This window comes from Homarus americanus, unplaced genomic scaffold (assembly GCF_018991925.1).
Source record: "Homarus americanus isolate GMGI-L3 unplaced genomic scaffold, GMGI_Hamer_2.0 scaffold5934, whole genome shotgun sequence".
NCBI classification, from domain to species: domain Eukaryota; kingdom Metazoa; phylum Arthropoda; class Malacostraca; order Decapoda; family Nephropidae; genus Homarus; species Homarus americanus.
The window spans coordinates 68,050-81,001 of record NW_024733408.1 but is presented as its reverse complement, the minus strand read 5'-3'; the positions used below and the strand labels follow the sequence as shown (position 1 = coordinate 81,001).

At 46.5% G+C, this 12,952-nt stretch overlaps 1 protein-coding gene across 1 annotated transcript; it reads right to left on the bottom strand.

Moving 5' to 3' along the window:
* Positions 1–3,602: 3,602 nt before the first annotated feature.
* LOC121869797 (mucin-2-like) lies at positions 3,603–10,620 on the bottom strand (the record flags this gene model as incomplete). The annotated part of the gene is made up of 2 exons (XM_042371375.1): positions 3,603–4,245; positions 10,541–10,620. Coding segments are annotated over 2 exons (723 nt in total), but the record flags the coding sequence as incomplete, so codon positions are not given.
* Between the last annotated feature and the right edge of the window lie 2,332 nt (positions 10,621–12,952).

Below are 12,952 nucleotides of genomic sequence, written 5' to 3'. Positions count from 1 at the left end.
TTGTTGTTATTGTTGAAGGTGTTGTTGTTATTATTGAAGATGTTTGTTATTGTTGATATTGTTGTTGTTGTTATTGTTGGAAGGTGTTGTTATTGTTGAAAGGTGTTGTTGTTGTTGTTGTTGTTATTATTTGAAGGGTGTTGTTGTTATTGTTGAAGTGTTGTTGTTATTTGTTGTTATTATTTGAAGGTGTTGTTATTGTTGAAGTTGTTGTTGTTATTGTTGAAGGTGTTGTTATTGTTGAAGGTGTTGTTGTTATTGTTGAAGGTGTTGTTGTTGAAGGTGTTGTTGTTGTTGTTGAAGGTGTTGTTGTTATTGTTGAAGGTATTGTTGTTGAAGGTTTTTTGTTATTGTTGATGTTGTTGTTATTATTTTGAAGTTATTGTTGTTGTTATTAGAGAATTTATTGTTATTATTGAAGTTAATTATTTGTTGTTATTATTTGAAGGTGTTGTTGTTGTTGTTGAAAGTGTTGTTGTTATTGTTGAAGGTGTTGTTGTTATTATTGAAGGTGTTATTATTATTGTTAAAGTTGTTATTGTTATTATTGTTGAAGGTGTTGTTGTTTATTTTGAGATTGTTGTTATTATTATTTAGAAGGTGTTGTTGTTGTTGTTGTTATTATATATTGTTGATTGTTGTTGTTGATACTGTTGTTGTAGTTGTTGAGAAGGTGTTGTTGTTGTTGTTATTGTTGTTTGTTATAGAGTGTCAAATTGGCGGTGTGGGACAACATTCTCTCTGAACAGAGATAAAATCAAAAGTGAATCAGGAGAAAGTTTGGAGAGTGGTTGGTTATTCATGGGGAATATGTTTGAGGGGTAACTGTAGGGGTGTGTGTGTGTGTGTGGGGTGTGTTGAGGGGTGGTGTGTGTGTGGGGGTGTGGTATTTGTGTGTGTGTGTGGTGTGTGGGGAGGGTGTGTGTGTGGGGGTGTGTGTGGGGGGGTGTGTGTGGGGGGTGTGTGTGGAGTTGTGTGTGTGGGGGTGTGTGTGGGGGTGTAGTGTGGTGTGTGTGGGGGGTGTGTGTGTGGTTTTTATTTTGATTTTGCGCCTGTGGCTTCTTTATGCACCCCACACACTCTCATCCTGTGAGCAGTAGCACCAAGGATACAAGTAGGGTTACAAAGGGGTCATAATAAATGCTTGATTTGTCAGGATATTATAGCACCGAAAGTTACACAATATTTCATTTACATTATTTGTTTAGTTCTATACATAGAGGGTAACTTATTCACCGTGCGTGAGAACAGGCGTGTGAGCAGTATATCTGGCCTCACACTTTATTCACATTTGAGAGGTATTTAAGCATTGTGTATTTGGTTCTGTACATGAGAACTTGATATGATTACTGAGTGCAAGTGATGCAATCCTTAATATGTCAGCTATCTTACCATTAAGATGAAATGTGTGGGGTGTGTAGTGTGTGAGGGTGTGTGTGCAGTGTGTGTGAGGTGTGTGTGGGGGTGTAGTGTGGGTGTGTGTGTTGGGGGGTGTGGGGGGTGTGTGTGTGCGTGGGGTGTGGGGTGTGTGTGGGGGGTGTGAGGGGGTGTCATGGGGGGTGTGTGTGGGGGGGGTGTGGGGTGTAGTGTGGAGTGTGTGTGTGGGGGGGGTGTGTGTGTGTGGGGGTGTAGTGTGGGTGTGTGTGTGTGTGTGGGGGGTGTGGGGTGCTGCGTGGGGGGTGGGGGGGTGTGTGTGTGTGTCAAGACTATAGCAGGAGAGAAAATGGAATTAGGAATCACACGTTAAAATATACAAACAAAAGATCAGAGGTGATGTTGCTTCATGTTGCAGGATTAAAGAGTGATGTTGCTTCATGTTTCAGGATTAAAGAGTGATGTTGCTTCATGTTGCAGGATTAAGGTGATGTTGCTTCATACAGGTTGAGTGATGTTGCTTCATATTACAGGATTAAGAGTGATGTTGCTTCATATTACAGGATTAAAGTGATGTTGCTTTGTTTGCAGGATTAAGTGATGTTGCTTCATATTGCAGATTAAAAGTGATGTTGCTTCATATTACAGGTAAGTGATGTTGCTTCATTGGGATTAAAGAGTGATGTTGCTTATTGATTAAGTGATGTTGCTTCATATTGCAGGATTAAGTGATGTTGCTTTAGGATAAAGTGATGTTGCTTCATATTACAGGATTAAAGAAGTGATGTTGCTTCATGTTGCAGGATTAAAAGTGATGTTGCTTCATTTTTAGGATTAAGAGTGATGTTGCTTCATATTGCAGGATTAAAGTGATGTTGCTTCATGTTGCGGATTAAAGGGGGATGTTGCTTCATGTTGCAGGATTAAAAGTGATGTTGCTTCATATACAGTATTAAAGTGATGTTGCTTCATGTTGCAGGATTAAGAGTGATGTTGTTTCATGTTGCAGGATAAAAGTGATGTTGCTTCATGTTGAGGACTAAAGAGTGATGTTGCTTCATGTTGGAGGATTAAAGTGATGTTGCTTCATGTTGCAGGATTAAAGAGTGATGTTGCTTCATATTACAGTATTAAAAAGTGGTGTTGCTTCATGTTCCAGGATTAAAGAGTGATGTTGTTTCATGTTGCAGGGATAAAGTGATGTTGCAAGACTAAAGAGTGATGTTGCTTCATGTTGGAGGATTAAAGTGATGTTGCTTCATGTTGCAGGATTAAAAGAGTGATGTTGCTTCATGTTGGAGGATTAAAAGTGATGTTGTTTCATGTTGCAGGATTAAAGTGATGTTGCTTCATGTTTTTAGGATTAAGAGTGATGTTGCTTCATGTTGCAGTATTAAAGAGTGATGTTGCTTCATGTTGGAGGATTAAAGAGTAATGTTGCTTCATGTTGGAGGATTAAAGAGTAATGTTGCTTCATATTGCAGGACTAAAGTGATGTTGCTTCATATTTCAGGACTAAAGTGATGTTGCTTCATGTTGGAGGATTAAGTGATGTTGCTTCATGTTGCAGGATTAAAGAGTGATGTTGCTTCATGTTGGAGGATTAAGAGTAATGTTGCTTCATATTGCAGGACTAAGAGTGATGTTGCTTCATATTACAGGACTAAAAGTGATGTTGCTTCATGTTGGAGGTTTAAAGTGATGTTGCTTCATATTGCAGGACTAAAAAGTGATGTTTGCTTCATGTTGGAGGATTAAGAGTATTAGCTATATTTGCAAGACAAAAGAGTGATGGTGCTTCATATTGCAGGATTAAAAAGTGATGCTGCTTCTTATTACAGGATTAAAGAGTGATGTTGTTTCATGTTGGAGGATTAAAAGTGATGTTGCTTCATGTTGGAGGATTAAGTGATGTTGCTTCATATTACAGGACTAGAGAGTGATGTTGCTTCATGTTGGAGGACTAAAGTGATGTTGCTTCATATTACACGATTAAAGGGTGACGTTGTTTCATGTTGTAGGATTAAAGAGTAATGGTATGATTAAGTGATGTTGCTATGTTACAGAATTAAGAGTGTCAGTACAGCAAATTACAGATACATGTACAGTACAAGAGTTTCATGAATAAAACACAAAACAAGAACCTTGAAATTCAACACTGATCTATGTAGTGGCGAGTGTGTTGCAGCTGTAGGAGTACTGGTGTTGTAGCTGTAGGGGGACTGGTGTTACAGCTGTAGGAGTACTGGTGTTGTAGCTGTAGGGGGACTGGTGTTACAGCTGTAGGGGGACTGGTGTTGCAGCTGTAGGAGTACTGGTGTTGTAGCTGTAGGGGGACTGGTGTTACAGCTGTAGGGGGACTGATATTGTCGCTGTAGGGGACTGGTGTTGTGGCTGTAGGGGACGTGTTGTGGCGCTGGGGACTGGTGTTGTAGCTGTAGGGGGACTGGTGTTGCAGCTGTAGGGTACTGGTGTTGTGGCTGTGGGGGGACTGGTGTTGCAGCTGTGGATGCTGGTGTTGTGGCTGTGGGACTGGTGTTGTGGCTGTGGGGGGACTGGTGTTGTGGCTGTGGGGGACTGGTGTTGTAGCTGTAGGGGGACTGGTGTTGTTTGGCAGCTGTGGGGGGGACTGGTGTTGTGGCTGTGGGGGACTGGTGTTGTGTGGCTGTGGGGGGACTGGTGTTGCCAGCTGTGGGGGGACTGGTGTTGTGGCTGTGGGGGGACTGATGTGTCGCTGTGGGGGGACTGGTGTTGTGGCTGTGGGGGACTGGTGTTGTAGCTGTGGGGGGACAGATTGTTGTAGTAGGGGGACTGGTGTTGCTAGCTGTAGGGGACTGGTCTTTTGTGGCTGTGGGGGGACTGGTGTTGTGGCTGTGGGGACTGGTGTGTTGTATGGGGGACTGGTGTTACTGTGGCTGTAGGGGACTGGTGTGTTACAGCAGTAGGGGACTGGTGTTGTAGATGTGGGGGGACTGGTGTTGTGGCTGTGGGGACTGGTGTTGTAGCTGTGGGGACTGGTGTTGCAGCAGTGGGGGGACTGGTGTTAGCCAGCTGTGGGGGACTGGTGTTGTTGTGGCTGTAGGGGACTGGTGTTGTAGCTGTGGGGGGGGGACTGGTGTTGTCGCTGTAGGGGGACTGGTGTTGTAGCTGTAGGGGGGACTGGTGTTGGTGGCTGTGGGGACAGGGTGTTGTGGCTGGCAGGGGGACTGGTGTTACAGCAGTAGGGGGACTGGTGTCTCTAAGCTGACACTAAGCCAGCAGAGAGCAAGAGCATAATGCCCTCACCTACCTGAACCACACACACCTGGCTCACGAGTGACAGGATAATCAGCAGAGTGCAAACGGCAGTAAGTGAGAAGAGGAGTAACAGGAAGAGGAGTAAGAGGAACAGGAAGAGGAACAGGAGGAGGAGGAAGAGTAGGAGGAGGAGCAGCAAGAGAAGGAGGAGGAGGAGAAGGAGCAACAGCAAGAGGGGAAGCAAAAGGAGGAGGACAAGAGGAGGAGGAGAAGGAGGAACAGGAGGAGCAAGAGGAGGAGGATGATACAATGAAGAAATATGGGAATTATACCGACCTGAGACGTGAAGGTGTGTAAGGAGTGTGTGAGGAGTGTGTGAGGAATGTGTGAGGAGTGTGTGAGGAATGTGTGAGGAGTGTGTGAGGAATGTGTGAGTGTGTAAATAGAATGTGAGAAGTGAATGTAAGGAGAGTGCGAGGCGACAGTGTGTATGTGTGTGTTTGTGTGAGAGAAGAATGTTGTGTTGTCAAAGTAAGAGAAACAATTGAGACCCTGCATTTGTGTGTAAATGAGGCAGAAAGTCAGTCACAATTTTCGTGATGCCATATAGCAGCAGGGTCTACCATTAGACAACACATTATGCTTCCAATATCTTCCCAGGCGGTAGTACCTCCCTGTTTGATAGCTGCCTACTACCAAGCATCCGTTTAACGTGCATCCACTTAACGGACATCCGATTAACATAGATCCGATTAACATTGAAACTTTTAAACTACTGCATCCGGTTGAGATACAATTTCTCCCTTCAAAATACTATATTAAACGAGGGGTGTGTGTGTGTGTGTGTGTGTGTACAGACAGACTCGTGAGCACCATCCTCTCCCACCACAGTCCTGGGAAAACACCTCACCTTATTGCCACTAATGACTTCCTCTGACAGCCCCGCCTCATGGTCCGCTGGTTATGTCCCGCCTCACAGCTCAATACCTGACTGTGTGTGCCGAGGTGGTGAAGGCCGGACGATTTATTGCTATGATGTAATAGTTGAGCCTTTAGATAGTTACTGGATGGGCAGTCTCTCACTCTCTCTCTCTCTCGTGTGTGTGTGAGAGAGAGAGAGAGGGGGGGGGGAAGGTAGGTAGGTGGGGGGTGTAAGGTACAGCAGCTATCCGTCACGTCGGCTAGGGTATTGTTGTTGCCTTTGTGTTTTCATACTTTACCGCCACCACTTGCTACTTCCTGTGAACCTCCGCGCCCCACTCCCTCCACCTCACTCTACTCCTGTTGTTGCTGTTGGTGCTGCTGCTGCTGTCTCTGATGCTGCTGTTGTCGCTGTTGGTGCTGCTTCTATTAATTCCGGGGCACTCCTCAGTATCCGGTGGTAGGAAGTCTTGCTATTCCCGCGACGACGAATTTGCTGCGGGTGTTGGTGTTTCTCCCTCAATGGTGTGCTTGTTGCCGCCTCCAGGTCACCGTTGCGTGCCGCCGTTGACTGCACCAAGTCTCAGTGGCCAGCGTATGATAAGCTAATCACTGTCCTTATTGTTGTTGTTGTTGTTGTTACTGCTGCTACTGTACTTGATGCTGTTATTGTTGATGTTGATGCTCTTGTTGTTGGTGTCGTTTTGTTGTTGTTGTTGTTGCTGTTGCTGTTTTGCTGTTGCTGTTGTTGTTTTGTTGTGGTTACTGCTGCTGCTACGGTTATTGCTACTGCTCCAGCGACGTAAATTGTGTCGGTCCAGCGGCTTCAGGAGCAGTGGATGAGCGGGAGCTAGAGCCTTGAGTACGGCGACCAGCAGCCCGGAGGAGACGTACGTGTGTGTGTGTGTGTGTGTGTGTGTGTGACAGACAATTAATAGAGAAAATAGATGCAGAAATAGATAAACAGACAGAATAAAAAGCGAAAACAGAGAGGCGAATAAAAGAGAGAGAGAGAGAGAGAGAGAGAGAGAGAGAGAGAGAGAGAGAGCGTTTGCATATAACTCCATTGCAGAGGCAGGGGGCAGAATTAATTCAGGTCCCATTGTCCACCCCCCTCCCCCCCTCGCTCACAGCTCCTTCACTCTGCTGTATTTCGTAGTCGTAAGGACGGCGGTGGAGGTAATGGGTGTACACACACACACACACACAACACACACACACACACACACACAAAACACACACACACACAAAATCTTAAAATATCACAAGTTTAACAGCTACACCAAAAATACGATACTGGATTTATTCAGAGAGGACCTTTAATAGAAACCCTGACATTTAGAACAATTTACCCCTCACAGAACCCTAAGAATTTAGAACACCAACAAAAAATCATATTCACAGGTAAAACCCCATTTAATTATTATCATTGTTTACAAAAGTTTGGGACTGAGTGAAGATTGGGTGAAGTATTTACAGAGTGGGGAGGTCGGCCGGGTTCACTGACCTAAATCAACACACATGTAAAAAAAGATAATGAACTTAAAATAAACAGAATAAATAAATAGAAAATATTAAAAAAACAAGTATAATAAACTTAAAATAAACAGAATAAATAAATAACAGAAAATACTTAAAAAAACAAGTATAATGAACTTAAAATAAACAGAATAAATAAATAATAGAAAATATTAAACAAAAACAAGTATAATAAACTTAGAATAAATAGAAAATAATAAAAAGCCATAAAAATACATTTCAAGACCGATAGAGCCCAGGTGTTCCCGACAGCTTTAACGTAAACAACATGAATGGCGGGATGAGAGGTAGGGGGGAGGAGGAGGAGGCAACAAGCGAGATGAAGGACTACTACCACCACCACCGAACACAGCACAATACCACCACATCCTCTTTCACCATCACCACCACTACAACTATCTACACCATCTCCACCACCTCTACCACTACTACCATCTCCACCTTCTCTACCACAACCACCCCCACCACCACCACCACGCCACATATTGCTCGGGCTGTACAAAACAATGTCAATTAAAACTGATCCGTTGCGGCGTCTGAGTGGCGCTGCTTCTGGTGATGGAGGGAGGGAGGGAGGGAGGGAGGGAGAGGGCTGCCAGCTGATGGGTGAGAGGACTATATATGACGCACCGCTGGGAGAGAGAGGGGAGGGAGGGTTCGTACATAAGCGTAGAGAGAGAGAGATTACAGGAGCTCTGGACTAAGTTTGGTATACGGCGATCTTTAAGAAAAATGTCTAGATAGTTAATGGGTATAGGAGCCAACTGCCTCTCTTCCACTTCTTTTCCTCTTCTTTTCTTCTTCTTTTCTTTCTCCTCTCTGGTCAATTACCTCGAGACCGCACACACACACACACACACACACACACACACACACACACACACACACACACTGGTGGACTTCTTGCACTTTCGAGTCTTAGTGTGATAGACCAGACACACAACACCCAAGGGAGGAGGACGAGGGGGAAGGGAGGAGGACGAGGGGAAGGGGAGGAGGACGAGGGGGAAGGGGAGGAGGGCGAGGGGGGGAGGGGACGAGGGAGGGAGGGGAGAGGGGAGGGGAGGGGGGAGGGGAGGAGGATGAGGGGGGGGGAGGGGGAGAGGGGGGAGGGAGGAGAGGGGAGGGGGACGAGGGGGGAGGGGGAGGGGGAGGGTGAGGGGGGAGGGGGGGAGGGAGGAGGGAGGGGGGGAGGGAGGAGGACGAGGGGGGGAGGAGGAGAGGAGGACGAGGGGGAGGGGAGGAGGACGAGGGGGAGGGGAGGAGGAGACGAGGGGGAGGGGAGGAGAGAGGGGAGGGGACGAGGGGGGAAGGGGAGAGAGAGACGAGGGGAAGGGAGGAGAGGGAGGGGAGGAGGAGGGGAGGAGGGAGGAGGAGGACGAGGGGGAGGGAGGGGAGGACGAGGGGGAGGGGGGGAGGACGAGGGGGGGGGAGGAGGACAGGGGGAAGGGGAGGACGAGGGGAAGGGGAGGGAGGAGAGGGGGGAGGAGAGGAGGAGAGGGGGAAGGGGAGGAGGAGAGGGGGGGGAAGGGAGGGAGGAGGACGAGGGGGGAAGGGGAGGAGGAGGACGAAGGAGGAAGAGGGGAAGGGAAGGAGGACGAAGGGGGGAAGGGGAGGGGACGAGGGGGAGGGGAGGAGGACGAGGGGGAAGGAGGGGAGGGGGAGGGAGGGGAGGAGGGGGAGGGGAGGGGGGGAGGGGAGAAGGGGAGGAGGACGAGGGGAGGAGAGGAGGACGAGGGGGAGGAGAGGGGGACGAGGGGGGAGGAGGAGGACGAGAGGGGGGGAGGAGGACGAGAGGGAGGGGGGAGGAGGACAGGGGAAGGGGAGGGGACGAGGGGGGAGGGAGGAGGACGAGGGGAGGGGAGGAGGACGAGAGGAGGGAGAGGACGGGGGGAAGGGGAGGGAGGGAGAGGGAGGAGGGAGGGGAGGAGGAGGACGAGGGGGAAGGGAGGGGACGAGGGGAAGGGGGACGAGGAAGGGAGAGGGAGGAGACGAGGGGAAGGGGAGGAGAGACGAGGGGGAAGGGAGGAGAGACGAGGGGAAGGGAGGAGAGACGAGGGGAAGAAGGAGAGACGAGGGGAATGGGAGGAAAATGAATGGAAGGAGAACAGGAGGAAGAGGAAGCAAACACAACCAATGTTAGCTATAGAATCATTATCTATTTTATGCTATCTACCTTAACACGCATCCACTCTGTATTTTGCTGTGTTAAATAGGGAGAATGATGCCACACACACACACACACCCCCACACACCCTCCCCCCCACACCCCCACCCACACACACCCCACCCACACACACTCCCCCCACCCACACACACCCACACACCCCCCACCCACACACCCCACCCCCACCCACCACACCCCCACACACACCCCCACCCACACACTCCCCACACCCACACACCCCCACCCACACACTCCCCCACACACACACCAGTTTGAGGTCACTAATAACACACACTCACTACCAACAGCCATTACCGAGGCTCACTAAACACGTAATACCTTTTTCATACTCATTTCCCCACCACAGCCCGTCAGGTAAATACGATAACTGATTCTCGCGGTAATTGCATCATGGTGCTGAAAGACGAAAACTCGTGGAGAGAATAACACAAACACCGAAAATTACGAGAAAAAAATATATCGAAAACTCTGAAAACAAAAGCCCAAAAAAAAAAAATCAGAAAAAATGAAACATCGAAAACTCCGAAAACAGGTCAGGTCAGGTTAACTAAAATACAGGCAGTAAGATTCGTATAAATGATGTTTACAAATATGATTTTCATTGACAGACAAATAAAAACTAAAAAAACAAAATAAAAACTATAGACGGCACCTTGACTGTCAAAAGATAGCCTAAGTATTTTTCTCTTATCAATCATAGTGCGACACTTTGTTGACACCAGACGCAAAATTACGTAATACGAAACATTATATTAAGGACGATGACCTTCTCAAGTTTGTTAAATATCACAATGAATTAATTTATGTATTTATAGCAGAGAGAAAGAGAGAAAGTTAAGAGAGAGAGAGAGAGAGAGAGAGAGAGAGAGAGAGAGAGAGAGAGAGAGAGGAGAGGAGCTGATGAGTTAGATCCCCCGGCACTGTGTCAAGGGTGAGGGAAGGGTGATTGGGGGGGCCAAGGGTGAGGAAGGGTGACTGGGAGGGGCTGGTCAAGGGTGAGGAAGGGTGACTGGGAGGGGCTGGTCAAGGGTGAGGAAGGGTGACTGGGAGGGGCTGGTCAAGGGTGAGGAAGGGTGACTGGGAGGGCTGGTCAAGGGTGAGGAAGGGTGACTGGGAGGGCTGGTCAAGGGTGAGGAAGGGTGACTGGGAGGGGCTGGTCAAGGAGGAGGAGGTCAGGGTATGTCAGCCTTGTGAGTGGAGGTCAGTATATCTCAAGCGGCCAATGCGGAGGGGGGTGGGGCGTCCTCATCACTATGGCCCAGGAGAAATTTATGGGTCTACATCACTCTTTTGTCTGCTTCTCTATCTACCTCATTCCCTTCCTCCTCTCTCCCTCTCTCTCTCTTTCTCCTCTCTCTCTCTCTCTCTCTCTCTCTCTCTCTCTCTCTCTCTCTCTCTCTCTCTCTCTCTCTCTCTCTCTCTCTCTCTCTCTCTCTCTCTCTCTCTCTCTCTCCGTCCTTCCATACCCTCTTACCTCACTACCTGACCCTCTTTCACCCCTGGAATCTGGATGGCTGACCTCCCTTACACCTGAAGGCCGGGCGGCTAACCTCCCTCATACCCTGGAGGGAGAATACAGAGCTAGAGGCCGGGTGGCTGACCTCCACGTTTGGTATGCAATATCTCACCAGCTTCAAGGTGGGTAAAGTTATCAGCCCTGGAAAAACTGGAGCTCCGCATTTTCAAGATTCTGCGGAGAAAATCGCCCGTCTGGATTACAGAGAGAGAGAGATAGAGACAACGAGAGATGAGGAGAAAGTCAGACAAAGAGATAGAGAAAGCAAAGACAAAGAGAAATAAAGAGACTTTTTTTCATACACCCGGAGCAACGTGGTGTTCTAAATATCATAATCAACATCTCCTCTACGTAATAACATAAAAAAAATAATTTAACACCATCACCTGGAGTTCATTTAATACATATAATTGTATCCATAATTGATTTCTCCTGTTTTGTAGATGATAAATAATTAATACTGGATAGGTTTGGCAACCTCATTACATCCGCCAGCAGTGATTAATTATACAGTGGAGTCTCCTAAGCACTGTCCCAAACTGTCGTACTGCTCCAAGATCCAGGTTTAGGACTGGCCATAAGAGAGGCCAAAATAAATATATATAACTTAGTGTATTACGAGTACAAGTGTTAGTGCCAAGTGAAATATAGATGACTGACTGATGACGTCACGCGTAGGTACAGGTCTAGTTTAACCCTTGAGGATGATGTTTTAACCCTTTGAGGACGTTGGTTAACCCTTTAAGGACGATGTTTTAACCCTTTAAGGACGTTGGTTTAACCCTTAGGACGTTGGTCAACCGTTTAAGGATGATGTTTTAACACCAAGGACGTTGGTTAAAAACTCTTTGAGGACGTTGGTTAACCCTTTAAGGATGATGTTTTAACCCCTTGAGAGCGATGGCTTGACACTTTGAGGACTTTTACTGCCCTCCAAGGCTTAAAGGATTATATACAGTGTGTCTCCAAAAATATATAGATAAACTCGCTGCCTTGTATATTTTTGTGGACAAACGTCAGTATATGATGAGAAACTGACTAAACATATTTTTAAAAGTTCGTAAGAAAAAACTGTAGATAACAATTTCATATAACATACAAATTCGTTATACTAAATAGCTTACCTGCCATTAGAGAGTATTCACCCCAATATAACTCATGTATTTCGTGAGTATAAGATGTATACATAGGGATATACACAGTGTGTATATATAAATTCCTGTATGCATTCATCCTGTCAGTGTAAACCAGGTATTTCGCTAGATTTCATGGCTGTGAACACTTAATTAGAATAACCAATAAGAATATACTTAACACACGTATATTTCACTAGAATTTCATCATGTTCACAGAAATTAGTTTACAAGTCCACACACACACACTGACCACAAACTGGACTGAAGGCCCATGTAAACAACACAATCAAGGCAGCCTCATACCGACTCTACATGCCACGACGACTCAGGTCACTGCGGAACCACGCCAGAGCTGACTATCTACAGCATTATTCTCCCAAAATTAACATGCGTCACCAGCCTGATCGTCTTCTCTCAACTCTACAACCACGTCCTATAGAAGGTACAGAAGAGGGCCTGCAGAATCATGCTCGGTGCAGACTACTCCGGCTACAACAACGCTCTCTCCACCCTGGAGATGCCATCCCCAAGTGACCTCCACCACCACGCACTAGCAAGGTTTGGCAGTGGAATACTGCACCATCCTCGTCATCGCCACCTACCACCTGCAGTGCCCGCTACCTCGCGCAGTCCGCCACAAAGTTCAGCCCATAAGAGCCCACATTGATATATATATATATATATATATATATATATATATATATATATATATATATATATATATATATATATATATATATATATATATATAAGAATCGCACCATCCCACCTATTGTTAAAATAATAAACAGCTCCTGATATATGTACTGTACAGCCCTGTAAATGTATTGAACGTATATCATTATGTCTAAATCACATGTAAGTTTGTATATTTTCAGCCACCGGCTGCAACTCTATTAAAAAACCGTTCATTATTATTTTTACACACACACACACACACACACACAAAACAATCTCATAACCCGACGATAAAATTCTCAGGTGAACTTAACGACAATAAATCTCACCTGTAATTAACAACATTAAAAAGCCACTCAGGTA